Below are 17,626 nucleotides of genomic sequence, written 5' to 3'. Positions count from 1 at the left end.
GGGCCAACACCAGTCTTTCAAAGAACTTCATAACTACAGATGTCAGGGTGACAGGTCTGTAGTCGCTCAGTTCACGGATGGAGGTTTTCTTGGGGACTGGAATGATGGTGGAGTGTTTAAAGGAGGAGGGGACTTTTACACAGCTCCAGTGACCTGTGAGTGTGAAGATGGGGGCCAGCTGATCAGCAGAGGTTATCAGGCAGAAGGGGGTCACACCATCCGGGCCCGGTGCCTTTCTGATCCTTGCACATGCACATCCTTTTCACAGATTGTTAGAGGTGGGGGGGCTGGAGGGAAGGATGGTGATTGTCGGGGGAGCAGCTACTGGTTCTTTGGTGAGCAGGATGCTGGGGGAGTGTCTGTCAAACCTGCAGTTGTAGTCAGCACTCCCGTCCCCGGGGGGGGGGGGGGGAGGGTTTTCTATTGCCAGTGATGCTTTTCAGGCTCCCCCACACAGATGAGGTGAAAAGCTATCAGGCCCTGGAAGACATGCTGTGATAAGTGGAACCATGAATTCTGCTGTGTACCAAAATATCCTGAAGGAGAATGTCCGGCCATCCGTTTGTGACCTCAAGCTGAAGCGAACTTGGGTTCTGCAGCAGGACAATGATCCAAAGCACACCAGCAAGTCCACTTCTGAATGGCTGAAGAAAAACAAAATGAAGACTTTGGAGTGGCCTAGTCAAAGTCCTGACCTGAATCCAATTGAGATGCTGTGGCATGACCTTAAAAAGGCAGTTCATGCCCGAAAACCTTCCAATGTGGCTGACTTACAACAATTCTGCCAAGATGAGTGGGCCAAAATTCCTCCACAGCGCTGTGGCAGACTCATGGCAAGTTATCGAAAACGCTTGATTGCAGTTGTTGCTGCTAAGGGTGGCCCAACCAGTTATTAGGTTTAGGGGGCAAACACTTATTCACACAGGGCTTTGTAGTTTTGGATTTTGTTTTCCCTTAATAATAAAAACCTTCATTTAAAAACTGCATGATGTGTTTACTTGTGTTATCTTTGACTAATATATAAATTTGTTTGACGATCTGAAACATTACAGTGTGACAAACATGCAAAAAGATAAGAAATCAGTAAGGGGGCAAACACTTTTTCACACCACTGTATAGGTAAATAAACCAGCACTAAAATCAAGAAAGACGGATTCCTTGTCTATTCAGATCTGTCCAGTAAAAGAACTGGGGTATAACAATACAGTGATCTGAGAGTCTGAGGGCTGCGCAGGGGACAGAGTGATAGGCATCTTTTATTGTTGTGTAGCAGTGGTCCAGTGTGACTTTGTCCCTGGTGGGACAGGTGACGTGCTGTCTGTATTTGGGCAGTTCGTGGGTGAGATTTGCTCTGTTAACATCCCCTAGAACAATGAGTGGAGAGTCAGGATGTTCTAGCTCCACGCTAGTTATCTGTTCTGCCAGAAGCTGTAGTGCGCTAGCATGGGCCTGTGGTCTTATGTACACTCCCATTAGAATGAATCTGTTAAATTCATGAGGAGAATCAAAAGGTTTGCAGTTGATAAAAAGACTTTCTAAGTCTGTGTTACATGTCCTCTGTAGCACCGTGACATCTGTGCAACAACCTTCATTTATGTAGAAACAGATTCTACCTCCTCTCATTTTCCCAGACAGTTCCATTACGCAATCCACTCTGAACACTTGGAAGCCCAGTACTTGTATCGCACCGTGCGGGATCGAGTCACTCATCCAGGTCTCCGTGAAGCACAAATCAGCAGAGTATGCAAAGTCAGAGTTAGTCCTGTTGATGAGAAGAATTTCTTCCATCTTGTTGACCAGGGAACGGAGATTTCCCAGGTGGATAGATGGGAGTGGAGCCATGTTTCCAGCCTCACCAAGGAGCCCTCAGTCTTTCCACGGAAGCGTTTTTTCCAGGTCCCGTATATTGCTGCAGCACCTCTGATCAGAATGTCCATACATTCTTTGTTCACACAACAACAACAGGATTATCAAATCTATGATAACTGGGAGCAGTGATGTAGGCAGAAATTGTATTTTGGGTTGTTCAGTACAAAAGTGGATGGGCCATCTTTTCCCATAAAAACTGCATTCTAAACCAGCAGGGCATAGCCTATTAAGGCTGCACACAATAGCGTAAACAAAAACCTGTCGTCTATGGCCTAAAATTTAAGCAACAACAGGCAGGTTTTATGTTTCTTATGTTATTGAAATATTTTGTTTGACAGAAGATCATCTGAAACTCAAAATCAGGACCAGTGTGACAACCGACAGCTAATGCACTGTCAAAAACATATGATTAACCCTTTTATTACACAGTGGCAATTACACATAAACATAATCAGCAGAGCATATGAATTAAGATAAATGTCCTTCATGCACTACTGCCATTGTTGCTTCAGTACCACAGCAAATGCACAAGCTCAAAGGAAATCCAAGCAGAAAAAGAAAACATTCAGTCAAGCACAGTTTGAATTAGACATTTCTACTGTGTTAACTACAGCCTACAATGCAACATGTCTGAGGGCAAAAAATGCTTAGAATACCCTACTAACAGTAGGCTTAGAACAATGTTCAGTTTATCTGGACACCATGACTAAGATTCCTGTGGTGATTAATTCCACTGAACATGCAGCTCTTTTTAAAGTGTGTGTAGTTATTATTTACTATGTTGGATGGGTTGGATATATGTGTACTATTGTCAGAGGGGTTCCTTGATAGACTAGTGGTTAGGGCACAGCACTCTCGCCACTGCGGCCTGGCTTCGACTTAGGGTTGCGTCAGGAAGGGCATCCAGTGTAAAACACGTGCCAAATGTCAACATGCTGTGGCAACCCCTAACGGGAAAATGCCGAAAGTGACATTGATTCATTTATTCATTCATCCATTGTCAGACCTTTGGACTATAGTCTTTTCTTTTCCACTTTGTTTGTGTAGGCTCCTCTGTGCGCTTTTTGTACACCAAGCTCTTCCATTGTGCAAGTGAACATACACCTTGTATAGATGCGAGCAGGAGAAACTCAAGTGAGAACTCTCAAGAGGTGCTGTACAAACTTCTTTAGCTACAGTGCTATTGTTGCTAGCAGTAGATTACATTTTAGAGGCTCACATTGTGTTTTTCTTTTAAGCAGCCTTGATAGTGGCACTTGTGTGCTGATATTTTGCTCGCTTGTCTGTCTTTACTTATTTATTTTATAATTTATTTTTTATTTAACCAGGTAAAGCCTCTTTGAGATTTACATCTCTTCTTTGTCAAGAGCGACCTGGCCAAAAAAGACAGCAAAGGGGTTGTTACAACAGTAGATAAAGACAATACAATTAAACAATCAGCTCCTCAGAATGGAATAAATTACCTGACAGAATCACAGACTTAAGCATTCCTACTCCTAGGAAATACATGATAATGCATTTAATGTCTACTATATATATATGAACATCCTTAAATTTGGCTGGTTACTGTTGTTTTCTTGGCTTTTGTGTTTAGGATGATTACATTTGGGTTAGTACTATTACTGGTCATTGTGTAAAAAGATTTTTATAATATAATGTTTATGATGTATTTTTAAAAGTGTGGATCCTGGGTAGATCAGTGACTGCTGTATTAGAAGCTAATGGGGATCCAGATAAATAATAATAAACAAATAACCACAATATACTTGTTAAATACATCTGAAGTATTGGACAGTATGCCAAAACAAAAACACCATGGGCTTTGATGTCCTCAGCACTTCGGCAGCCTCTTTGTAAATCTAATTGAATCCAAGTGAACAAAGGTGAAGCCAACAGGGATTTGGACAAATCAAACACTAATGAACACAGCAAAGGCCAGTGCAGTCAAACCACAGAGTCAAATTTCTTGTATGTTCAAACATACTTGGCCATTAAAGATGATTCTGATTCTGATTCTGATACCAACACCGGAGCCTTAAGTTTCACATCAGACAAACCAGAACTATTTTCACCTACTTATTGCACAAGTTCAACTCGGGGCATGTGTGTGTTCCAGCAGCTTTGTTAATGCACACATTAATGCAGGTTTTCAAAACAGCTTCTGCCCATTAGAACCAACTGGGGGTACATAGTCACAGAGCCCCGGGGGCTCTTTTTAAAATATGTGAAAGTCCAAAAGAAATCCAGCACAGATACTGTATTTATGGTGGCCCTGAGAGCTCAGTGCACTGCAACTAAAATTACACAGGCAAATAGACAAAACACAGAAAGTGAAGAAGCAACCTTCACCTATTTGACAACATATATGCAGCATAATATGTGCAAATGCAGATAACACAACTAAATACAGAAATGGGTTGCAAATACAGAAAATATTGGCTAATAGGAAAACATGGGTTAAACTCTTTCCACGGAAGCGTTTTTTCCAGGTCCCGTATATTGCTGCAGCACCTCTGATCAGAATGTCCATACATTCTTTGTTCACACAACAACAACAGGATTATCAAATCTATGATAACTGGGAGCAGTGATGTAGGCAGAAATTGTATTTTGGGTTGTTCAGTACAAAAGTGGATGGGCCATCTTTTCCCATAAAAACTGCATTCTAAACCAGCAGGGCATAGCCTATTAAGGCTGCACACAATAGCGTAAACAAAAACCTGTCGTCTATGGCCTAAAATTTAAGCAACAACAGGCAGGTTTTATGTTTCTTATGTTATTGAAATATTTTGTTTGACAGAAGATCATCTGAAACTCAAAATCAGGACCAGTGTGACAACCGACAGCTAATGCACTGTCAAAAACATATGATTAACCCTTTTATTACACAGTGGCAATTACACATAAACATAATCAGCAGAGCATATGAATTAAGATAAATGTCCTTCATGCACTACTGCCATTGTTGCTTCAGTACCACAGCAAATGCACAAGCTCAAAGGAAATCCAAGCAGAAAAAGAAAACATTCAGTCAAGCACAGTTTGAATTAGACATTTCTACTGTGTTAACTACAGCCTACAATGCAACATGTCTGAGGGCAAAAAATGCTTAGAATACCCTACTAACAGTAGGCTTAGAACAATGTTCAGTTTATCTGGACACCATGACTAAGATTCCTGTGGTGATTAATTCCACTGAACATGCAGCTCTTTTTAAAGTGTGTGTAGTTATTATTTACTATGTTGGATGGGTTGGATATATGTGTACTATTGTCAGAGGGGTTCCTTGATAGACTAGTGGTTAGGGCACAGCACTCTCGCCACTGCGGCCTGGCTTCGACTTAGGGTTGCGTCAGGAAGGGCATCCAGTGTAAAACACGTGCCAAATGTCAACATGCTGTGGCAACCCCTAACGGGAAAATGCCGAAAGTGACATTGATTCATTTATTCATTCATCCATTGTCAGACCTTTGGACTATAGTCTTTTCTTTTCCACTTTGTTTGTGTAGGCTCCTCTGTGCGCTTTTTGTACACCAAGCTCTTCCATTGTGCAAGTGAACATACACCTTGTATAGATGCGAGCAGGAGAAACTCAAGTGAGAACTCTCAAGAGGTGCTGTACAAACTTCTTTAGCTACAGTGCTATTGTTGCTAGCAGTAGATTACATTTTAGAGGCTCACATTGTGTTTTTCTTTTAAGCAGCCTTGATAGTGGCACTTGTGTGCTGATATTTTGCTCGCTTGTCTGTCTTTACTTATTTATTTTATAATTTATTTTTTATTTAACCAGGTAAAGCCTCTTTGAGATTTACATCTCTTCTTTGTCAAGAGCGACCTGGCCAAAAAAGACAGCAAAGGGGTTGTTACAACAGTAGATAAAGACAATACAATTAAACAATCAGCTCCTCAGAATGGAATAAATTACCTGACAGAATCACAGACTTAAGCATTCCTACTCCTAGGAAATACATGATAATGCATTTAATGTCTACTATATATATATGAACATCCTTAAATTTGGCTGGTTACTGTTGTTTTCTTGGCTTTTGTGTTTAGGATGATTACATTTGGGTTAGTACTATTACTGGTCATTGTGTAAAAAGATTTTTATAATATAATGTTTATGATGTATTTTTAAAAGTGTGGATCCTGGGTAGATCAGTGACTGCTGTATTAGAAGCTAATGGGGATCCAGATAAATAATAATAAACAAATAACCACAATATACTTGTTAAATACATCTGAAGTATTGGACAGTATGCCAAAACAAAAACACCATGGGCTTTGATGTCCTCAGCACTTCGGCAGCCTCTTTGTAAATCTAATTGAATCCAAGTGAACAAAGGTGAAGCCAACAGGGATTTGGACAAATCAAACACTAATGAACACAGCAAAGGCCAGTGCAGTCAAACCACAGAGTCAAATTTCTTGTATGTTCAAACATACTTGGCCATTAAAGATGATTCTGATTCTGATTCTGATACCAACACCGGAGCCTTAAGTTTCACATCAGACAAACCAGAACTATTTTCACCTACTTATTGCACAAGTTCAACTCGGGGCATGTGTGTGTTCCAGCAGCTTTGTTAATGCACACATTAATGCAGGTTTTCAAAACAGCTTCTGCCCATTAGAACCAACTGGGGGTACATAGTCACAGAGCCCCGGGGGCTCTTTTTAAAATATGTGAAAGTCCAAAAGAAATCCAGCACAGATACTGTATTTATGGTGGCCCTGAGAGCTCAGTGCACTGCAACTAAAATTACACAGGCAAATAGACAAAACACAGAAAGTGAAGAAGCAACCTTCACCTATTTGACAACATATATGCAGCATAATATGTGCAAATGCAGATAACACAACTAAATACAGAAATGGGTTGCAAATACAGAAAATATTGGCTAATAGGAAAACATGGGTTAATGCAGAAATGCTGCAAGTTGCACAGAACAAAATGGAACTAATTTATAAAACAAGGTTTTCAGCTTATGCTAAAAACTGTTGTGTTGGTGACAAGTTTTGTCTTCATTTGCTAACATTTTGTCTCTCTCATTTTTGTCCATTCAATAGGCCCATTATAGCCAACAGTTATGAATAATACATTAGTATCCTGTGCATATTGCCTTTGCTCGACATAAAGGTCTCAGTAGTTCAAGTCTGGACATAGACATCTTAAAAGATTTTTTTCAGGCTGTGTTTTTGTCACATTCTCTCGTTGCATTTATGATGCAGGCTTAATTGGAACAGACTGTCTTCAGTGCTGAATTTGAAGAGGAATCGTTTGGACAGCTGCAGGCAGCAAACAGAAAAAAGGAGGAAGTGATAATACAACATAGTTGTTTACATATTGTATAAAAATACATAGCCAGCAGTGAATAAATAGACGAAACATGACACACTGCGTATGTGTGTGATTCTAGATGAATAGCAGCCAGAATAGTAAATGACATGAAATTTCACAGCCCCAGGTTTTTTCCTGCTGCATATCAACAGAAGGCTGACTAGAACCCCCCCGATCTCAGAGCAGATACAAACTTGTACTGTACTGGCAAATGAAGAGAGCCTGGATTTAATGAAAAAGGCAAAATTTCACAGCCCCAGGTTTTTTCCTGCTGCATATCAACAGAAGGCTGACTAAGAACTGGTGCAGGTCAGAACTGAAAAAGCCTCTTGGATGAGACCTAGAAATCTAGTCTAGTTGATTTTTTCTAATTTTTTTTCAAGATATAGGAGATGTATCCATCCACCAAGTTTTTTTTCAGCTTATTATGACCTGGATGACTGAGAATCTGCGCAGACATTTCTTAGATCTTGTTCAGAGCATAGTAGTCTGTTGATGAGGGTGCCAGTGTTCCAGCTGCACATTGACAGTACTGTGCCCTCACATCCTTGGAAGTTTTAACTAAGGTTTGGACTTAATAACTTGCTGCACTTGCCTACTGCAGTTGTGAACAAGCTGTGCACAAGGACATGGACTAAACACACCCCTACGTACCTATCATGATATATAGTCAGAAGACATTTGTCCCATACACCTACATTTATATGACTATGACCTGTCCAGCAAAAGCATGTAAAGATACATACACACGGAACTAAAGCATCAGCATGGCCCATGCAAGAGCAAGAGACTGGACAACAGTCAGTATCTAAGTGGCTTTTACTCACTGGCAAGAGTTAAAAATAACCCTGTCAGGGTTACTAATTGTTAATAGTCCTGACGTTAGCTGTACAATTCTGCTAACACAAAAACAACACCACCATACAAGAGTGTACAACTCTGCTAATGTTATTTATGAAATACTTCAAGGTAGGCTGCAACCTTATCAATGTCATTCCCTGTTTCATGGAGATTCTTTTCTTTTCTCTCAGATGTAAAAAGTCTGAACTTTCGTTCACAGTGAAGCTCAAACTATATTGTCATGCCAAAGAGGAGGCCTACAGGAGTGGGGACCCTGTATAACCAGGCTAGAAACACACTGACAAAGAAGATCAGAGTAGCAAAGAGGAGCTACTCTGAAAGGCTAAAAAATCAGTCTGGCCAATGACCCAGTCAGTTTGGAGGACCCTACAGAACATCACCGGGTACAGGAGACTACCCCCCTGCTGTGGAGAGCTATCAATTGGCTGATGAGCTGAATGAGTTTTATTGTGGGTTTGGGAGGCAGAACTCACCCCACTCTCACCTCATCTTGGACCTGCAACCAGTAGCTGCCTCCTCTAGGATTATCTCTCCTCCCATCAGCCCACCACCTCTGAGGACCTGTGAAAGAGATGTGTGTTGCCTTTTTAGAAAACAAAAGATCAGTAAGGCACCAGGCCCAGACACTGTGACCCCTCCTGTCTGAAAGTCTGTGCCAACCAGTTGGCTCCCATCTTCACACACATCTTCAATAGATCACTGGAGCTTTGTGCAGTTCCCTCCTGTTTTAAATGCTTCACCATCATCCCAGTTCCCAAGAAACCCTCCATCAGTGAACTGAATAACTACAGACCTGTTGCCCTGACATCTGTAGTTATGAAGTCCTTTGAGAGACTGGTGTTGGCCCACCTGAGGGCCATCACAGACCCTCGGGCTGGATTCCCTGCAGTTTCCCTACTAAGTAAATAGGTCAATGGATGATGCCGTCATTATGCCACTGCATTACATCTTGCAACATCTAGACTCCCCAGGGACCTATGCTCGGGCCCTCTTTGTGGACTACAGTTCAACATTTAACACCATCATCCCAGACATCATCTACTCCAAGCTAACCCGGCTCATTGTACGTGCCCTCACCTGTCCGTGGATTACCAGCTTTCTGACGAACAGGAGTCAGCAGGTGAGGCTGGGGAAAATCACATCCAGCACAGGTGCTCCCCAGAGATGTGTGCTCTCCCTGCTGTTGTTCGCCCTCTTCACCAATGAATGCACCTCAGGACACCCCTCTGTAAAAATCCTGAAGTTTGCAGACGACACCACAGTCATTGGCTTTATCCAAGATGGTCACAAGTCACCCTACAGATGGGAGGCTAAACAGCTGGCACTGTGGTTCGTAACAACCTGGAGCTGAACAGACAGTGGTAATGATAGTGGATTTCAGGAGGAGCTCCCCCATCCTATCGCCGCTCACTATACTCAGCAGCACTGTTTCAGTTTTGGAGTCCTATATGTTCCTGGGCTCCACAATCTCTCAGGACTTGAAATGGACATCCAACATCAGCGCCATCATTAAAAAGGCCCTGCAGAGGATGTACTTCCTGCATCAGCTCAGGTAGGTCAACCTACCTCAGGACCTGCTGATTCAGTTCTATAGGGGAATCATCGAGTTTGTTCCCTGCACCTCCATCAATGTCTGGTTTGGCTCGGCAACCAAAAAAGACAGGAATAAACTCCAGCAGACACTCAGGACTGCGGAGAAAATCATCGGTGGCAGCCTGCCCTCCATGGAGGACCTGTACACCTCATGGGTCAAAAGGAGGTCAGAGAGGATTTCTGCAGACCACTAACATCCTGGGCGCAAACTGCTTGAACTCCTCCCCTCTGGATGGCGCTACAGGTCACTGTACGCCAAGACAACCAGACACAGGGACAGTTTCTTCCCCCGGGCTCTTGAACTGAGTCTAGGTTTGCTCTTTTAACTTGTATATATTTAGCATTTATTTTGTTTTTATTGCTGTGCACATCAAGGGCCATTGGGCTGAAGTAAAATTCCTTGTATTTTTAATAAGGCTTGCCAATAAAACTTATGCTTAACTAATGCTTATGCTTAAATAAATTCATCTGACACCAGAAAGTTTGGTCAGTCTTTGACACTGCCATGCCAAATAAGCCTTTAAAGTTTACAGTCTTACAAACCCATCTCAGTTAGCTTGTATATGTTACACTGCCCATTTATGTGCAATGACTCTATATCATTTTGCAGACAAAGTTTCATTCTGTTACACACATCTACATTTAAATGCTTAGTAAACTATCTGAAAATACAAGCAGCATTTCAGTAAAACTAAAAGAAACTGCCATTATTTGTTGTTCTCTTTGTTATGACTGATCATCTTCAATGTCACAATAAATAAATATCAAATCCTGTAATATTACTTTACCATTCTTTTTTTGTCTTTGACAGTTCAGTAACAGCTTCATCTTATAAACTAATGCACATGTACTGGTGTCAATGAGAGGAGAGGTGAAAGAGCAATTAATATTTACTGCAGTTTGGTACAACTCAATTACACCTAGCAACTGTAGGGGGAGACAAACTGCCAAGTTATGTATATATCTATGTTTGTTAGGGCATGATGGTGCAGTGATTAGCGCTGTCACCTCACAGCAAGAAGGTTCCAGTTCCGAGCCCAGGCCAACCCTGGTCCTTTCTTTGTGTTGTTTGCATGTTCTCTCTGTGCCTGCGTGGGTTGTCTCCGGGTGCGCCGGCTTCCTCCCAAAGACACACAGCTTAGATTGATTGGCGATTCTAAATTTCCCATAGGAGTGATGTGGGTGCGTGTGGTTGTCTGTGTCTAAACATCAGCCAGACTGACGACCTGTCCTGGGTGTATCCCGCCTCTTGCCCAGGGGATTGGCTCCAGCCCCCCTGCAACCCACTTCAGGATAAGCAGTGTAGATAATGAACTAACTGACTGGCAGGTCTTTAGATTGTAGGAAAAATCCTCAGAGGAGACCCACACAAAAAAGGTTGGTCATCTCCTCACAGCTAGAAGTTGGTTTGTTCTCCCTATTGTTAAAGAAATTCCATGAGCAGCATTTAGCATGAAATCTCCCAAAATGCACATGGAGCAACAGCTGTAATTGCAACCAAGACAAACTCTGTAGCCCTCTGCAGTAAATCTAAGATGCAGGTTTTAACAAAACAGCTCAATAACTGCCCTGTTTAAAAATGACGTCAGGGAGTGAACAGTGTGTTCTGGATTTTTTTTAGGGGGCATGCTGGCAAAATGACAGTAGTAAGACAGAGAGGGTATGATGTACAGATTGTATTTAAGGAACTTCACTATTAGTGATGATAATGCTGGATATTCTGCTAGCATGACCGTTATACTGTTGTTTTCTGTATGGTATGTAGCTACAGTGGTATTCAATTGACAGCTGACACTTTAACTAAGCCATCTTCTGAAAATGGCCAATAGAGTGTAAATTAACAGCCTCTAATGTAGTTAGCTAGTTAATCCTAATGCTACTGTTGTCAACTAGCCATTGTGGCTATGCACTATGCAAAAAGAACAGCTTAATGGTGTTAGTGTTGTCTTCAGTATACTATAACATAAAATGTGAGGTACCTTAAATAAACTCTAATATTTCAAACTGAACATTGTCAGTATATAATTACAAACTGCCTAGAACTCTAAACAAATATGGATTTAAGCTAATAGTAGCTACAATAATGCATGGACTAATGCTATCATGTCTGTAACTTCACAGGCTTTCTTTGATTCTGAACTTGCACTTGAGCCATCAGATAAGGCACTGCCCATCATTGTCCTCAACAATGTTTGTGGGCGGAAACATACACACACTTACTCTCTACCAGGTTTGGTCTTACTTCTGTCAAGCTCATTAAAAAAAACCCAGAATGCATAGATAGCACTGTTTACTCCACAATGTCATGGAGAAATAGAGCAATTAGTTTGGCCCACAGTAGTGATGTGGCATCAGGTGGGCTCTAGTGTTATTAGCAGGAGTACTGGTAGATAGGAAAATGGAGAGAACTAAACTATCCAGGATCAGATCCAATGGGTATTAGTGTCAGCTGCACTCTCTCAGATTGTGGACTGGCCTTCCTCACTCCACAGACTTTTGATTGGCTGATCAAGCAGCACTGTGGTGACCAATTGTTCCAATTAAACTGTGATAGTTCCTGTTGTCAAGCATTTGTCTTTCTGTCCTGACAGGGATGGTGCTAGACATAAAGAAAATGAATATGAAGTCTGAGTTTTTTAAAACCAGTGACCGAGAGTCCAGATTCTCACACAGACCTTGCACAAGTAAAAGAACAAAATAATTTTTGTAAGTACTGAGACCTTGATGTTATGCAGGTTAAAAATAAGTTGCAAGGGCATTTTGATGGAATTTTTGTGTAATTAATGTTATTTGTGTAATTACAAATCCCTTATTATTATTATTATGGATGTGTTGTCCCTGGTGAAATACTCCATTATAACTGTGACCTGGCTTTGCATTTAAGTTTTATTTTACCTCATCTGACATCATTTGTTCTTGTAATCCATCTTCAGTTGAAAATTAAAACTAAAATGTCTTCAGTTTGTGAGAAAAGGAAAATTATATAGGGGACAACCATTCCTAATTCAAAGAACTGTTAAGAACTTGCTTCCATGAGGAATCTGTGGTAACAAAACCCTAAAAACCCTTGAAACAAATCAAAATTAGATAATAGACATCCTCACACATGGTTTTGTATCATCCAACAAGGTCTTAACTCACCTGCAAAACTGTGAGGTCTTTCTTATGCAATGTGAAATACGCTGTACCTGTTGTTTGAGTTTTTCCTGCCACTGGTTATTTACTGACTATCTGTGAAAACCAGACCCTGGATCCTTTCATTGCTGAACCTACAGCAGAGCTGTATTATATTGCCTCCATCTAGTGTTCAGTAGTGAAACTGCTTACTGCTCTGTGAATCCAAACAAATCGATAAAACAAGCTACAGCTTGTGCATTAGTCAAGACAAAAGGCCAGAGGTACCACTTCATGAATGAGTGGGGCAAGAGTCAATATTTAACAAGAAAAGAAACCTGACATAATAATGCAATACAATTTGACTCCAGCATAAAGGAGAAAGCCTCTAAGAATGTAAAAAGAAACATTGTAGGTCCTACTCATGCAACAACTTATCGAAAAAATAAAGACACTAAGATGCTACAGTTTGTAACCCTAAGCTGTAACTCTGTGTAAATGTTTCGCAAAGTATAGTTGGGAATGTTTCCAATGGTTTTTATTTCTACTTGTAAAGTTTACTATGTGAATGTCATTCACTGGCATGTCAGAACATAAAATTGTGTAGTGAGTCAAAAGCAAAAATCCCCCAAGAAACTTTGGAAACTGTTCCAACTAAATGATTTACCGTGATCAATATATTTATGTTGTAAAAGGCATTATTTTCAGAGATGTCTTTTGATAATGTTAATCGCTTTTCAGCTGAAAACATTTTTATTTATTTGCTTTATACAGTATATGCTGCTATAATTGAGCAGTTTAAAAGGATTTTCTTCTAAGCATAGTTTTTCAAAGTAGCAGGTACCTTAACAGACCCTGCTACAGTTGTGTGTCTCACACAGTTAAGATACGATGTGTTTGTGCGTGTTATGTGAACAAACTAAGCCTGTTTCATCATGTCCACTGGCACCTTCACTTCCTTCACCTCATAAATGATGTCATATCAGCATAGTGTGTGTGTACAGTACATGGGGAGCAGGGGGCTGGGCACTTTGAAGGCTAATTCACCCCCATATATCAAACAAACCCACCCTTGTGTCTTGGCATCATTTCTCAATGATGCTTGTTTTCTTTTCCATCAGCTTGGCAGTGGAGGGTGTCAAGGAGGCAGAACAGTCTCAAGAAAATATGCATCACTCACAGGCTCATATGTCGGAGAAAGAAATACATAACTCACAATTCAACATGAGGAAGTTGCCCTTTTAAGGCATTAGACAAAGCTGTGGGATTCTCACTACCAAATACTTTCTCCTGAACTGGGTTTGGTAAATAGCCTACATATGATCTGGATAATGCATTTCACAGTAGGACTGCAACCAACAAATATTTTCAGTATCAGTGACTCTGATGGTTATTTTCCTTACTAATCAGTGAACAGTGCCTGTCACGATCCCAGGTGAAGCCTGGGGTGATGTCTTGCTGCTGTAGGTCTGACCAGCAGCCCACAACCAGAAAGATAGTCATAACATATTTATAAATGTATAAATGTGTCACTTTTTAAACACAAATCTGAACTGTGATGAAATCACTATATCTGACATACAGTTCTAATTAAATGTTTCTGTTGGTGATTTTTGTTGTGTTTGTCAATTTTGTTAGCAAATCCATAAGTAAACAAATAATGAAAATACTACAAAGCATCCAGTAAAGCCATTCTTTGGCAGCTGGTGCAAACAGTACTGTAACAAAAAGCCAGGCTTTTTGCACTCTTAGTGACCTGATGTTGTCTGCCTTTGAAATAAACCAGTCACAAGCCACTTTAGTCTTTGTATAGTACCATCAGCCCACTTTCACTATGGAGTCTTTTGAAGCCCAAGACAAGTAGATAAACTGGCACTGTCATGAGTGGAGATCTGCTTTTGTGCCAGAAAGGGAGGAGAAAGAGACATACCGTCACCGAGTGCTGTCAGCCTCACTTGTCTCTCACTGGTGAGTCAAGGCTTTCCAGTGATTCATGTCTGTGCAGAAGGTACATGACAGGCTCAAAGTGTAGTCACTCACCTCTGTTTTCTTGCCACCTATATCCTGCTCTTCTTATTATTTCACTCCATCTCTTTATCCATATTCTCTTCCCTTCCTGCCTGCTATTTGTTTCTGTACCACACCATTAATTTCTCCACTAAGCCTACATTATTTCTCCCCTGGCCAGCTCTTTTCAGGAGCATCTTAAGACCTTTGTTGGGAGACCTCCAGGATGTTCAAAAAAATCTCACGCACTCAATTCCACCTGCGGGCCAGTGCTGCCAGAAAGGGGATTTCGCCATACTGATGACGGGGCACGGTCTTCCTTCCTGAACCCACATAAATCTGTCGGTGGGCTCTCTCCCATAGTCTAATAATTAAGCTGTTTTCCATGAGCTGCTGCTCAGTAGGTGAAGGATACCTGTTGTTGACTAACATGAATTGATGGAGCCAGGAGGAGAGATTATGGTTAGAATTTACTCTCCTTGATGTGCACAAAGACGAGCTGACTTACCAGTAGTAATAATTTAACTTGCTGTTATTGTAGAGCCATTGTTTTAACAAAAAGTGTACTGCACAGTACTATCCAGAAAGCAAATAGTCCATGAAAGAATTCCTTGTAAGATACACTTCTCATGCATTACTTATCGATTTTTAGGCTCACATAGCGAAAGCACTGTCACTGTTGGCCCATACTTTTATTTTGCTGTGTAAATAGGACCTTGACTTTTCTTCTCCCAGGAAAATGACAAGAATGGACTTGTAAGAAAATTTGTCAACTGAGTGACGGACCTCCATCATTTTGGAATGGTAGAGGCTACCAACCCTAGGCCATAATCAAACACACACAGACACACATGCACACATAGGTGTGCATGCTCACACTTAAGCACACACATTTATGGAGCAAAGGGTTTTGTTAGAATAATAAGGAAGCCCCGAGAACCAAATAAATCAACATTTAAAGTCAACATTTATGTCATGAAAGGAAACATTACAGGAGCCATGTCATTTTAGCATTTAATTTTGTTGTTTAGAATGGGATGTACAAAGTCTTTACAATTTAATAAGCAGCCATGACTTTTTATGCAATACAGAAAAAAAAACACTAAATTAAGTTGAAATTCTGCTTCAGATCTTACAGATGCACGTTGCACTACTCAAAACAAAAACATACTGTAAGAGCAAGTTAAATATAAAACCTGTGTAGACTGTCCCAGCTTTGTTGATTAGTCAGCTTATTGATTTTTATGGTGTTACTCAACTGACTGTTAATGTTTTTGAATATCTTTTTTAAAATTGGTGAGTTAGCTTATGCAGAAGCCCAACAGATGACAAGTTTCAGTAACAACTCAATCACTCACTTTGTGGTTAAATTAACTCAACAGATAGATCAATATACATTTTCAAGTATTGATAGCATTCTGCAGTCTAGACTGCCACTGCATTTTATTTGTATTTGTATTTGTTAGTGACACTTAGATGACTCTGCTCTTCAGTAAGAGTGTTGTTGTAATATTGAGCTGATTGGAAACAGCACAAGCACAAAACCCTCACAGTGGTTTTCTCCCTTAGATTGCTCACCAGTCCATTAGCAGCAGTCTTCAGGGCTCACAGTGGTGGATGTATGTCAGAGCACAGAGAGTGGCTATGCTCTGGCTCCTGCCGGTAGCTCACCTGCCATGGAAGCCCCCCAGCTGGAGACAGCTTGACAAAAGTGTCCATGTATCCCTGAGTGCAGGAGGCCCACAGCCCTGGCTGGTACCCCAACCCCTCACCCATCTGAGGGTATCGCAGAGGACTGGGCAGATGGTCGTGGGAGCCGCTGCAGTGTTCATGTGAGGCATAAAGCTGTCCCTCAGTGGGATAACAAGGGTAATGTGGTGATGGGGGACATGATGACACAGTGCTCTCTATGAAGATGTGTGGCTTTGTGGGCATCCTGTGCACATGAGGGCCCTGTTGCGGCTGCATCTGGTGAGAGATGGATGCCTGCCAGGCGATGTAGCTCTGATGCTCCAGACGAGGAACTACTACCCTGGTCTGTTCAAGTATAGAAGATGGCATGGCAGCTGACCCCACAGATGCCCTGTTGCACTCCCGGTGAGTGCAGGGCTTGCTGGGAGGGTTGGAGCTAAGAAATACTGAGAGAGCAGAGATACGATTGATGGCCCTCTGCAGTGTGGCGATCTTAGAGAGCCGTTTGCCGCTGAGGTCATGGTTCAGAGCAACACGCAGGGCATTGAAGGCCTGGTTATAGTCCACGATGCGTTTCCGCTCGCGAACATTGGCAGCTATTCTTCTAGCTTTTGAGCGGACAGGTCGATTGCGCTTCTTGGTCTGGCCCTCCTCTGGGTCGCTCGGGCTGCTGGCTGAGCTCTCGCTGTTTCGGAAAGATGCCTTTGGATTTCCATCATCCTCCCCTTGGCCCAGCATTCCCAGCTCCAGCTCTTCCTCAGAGAACTCTGAACCTGCAACACTGCTGCAGCTCATTGTGTCAATAATGTTGAAAGTAGGTGAGCTGTGTATCATAGGTGTAGCGAAGGTCTGTGTTTAAATTTGGTCTGCTGTGTTCGCAGACTGCAAGTGATCCTTGTCTTGGTTTTGTGGGGCCGTCGGTATTCGCTGCTGTGCGGGCAGCCCTGGTATTCTCCTCCTCTGATTCCTCTGGTGTCTTGTGATTACTTGTACTGCAACAAGACAGGTTGGCCTGCTTTTTAAAGCTCGTGAAGTCACATGGTATAGTCACCTGTGAGGAATGGTGCACTCTCTCTACCTCTCCTGGTTTATGGGCGCCCTCCAGGCAAATGGCACTGTCACCTCCTCCTCCTACTCTGACTCTTCCTG

At 41.7% G+C, this 17,626-nt stretch overlaps 1 protein-coding gene across 1 annotated transcript; it reads right to left on the bottom strand.

Annotated features, from left to right (window-relative positions):
* Positions 1-16,390: 16,390 nt before the first annotated feature.
* Positions 16,391-17,272, bottom strand: bhlha9 (basic helix-loop-helix family, member a9). Its single transcript, XM_020622100.1, has one exon. The coding sequence runs from the start codon at positions 17,270-17,272 to the stop codon at positions 16,391-16,393; it is 882 nt and encodes a 293-aa protein (XP_020477756.1).
* Positions 17,273-17,626: the final 354 nt, after the last annotated feature.

Source organism: Monopterus albus, unplaced genomic scaffold, assembly GCF_001952655.1.
Source record: "Monopterus albus unplaced genomic scaffold, M_albus_1.0 scaffold272.1, whole genome shotgun sequence".
Taxonomy (NCBI): domain Eukaryota; kingdom Metazoa; phylum Chordata; class Actinopteri; order Synbranchiformes; family Synbranchidae; genus Monopterus; species Monopterus albus.
Note: the sequence above shows the minus strand (reverse complement) of the source record. Positions and strands in the feature narration are given on the sequence as shown.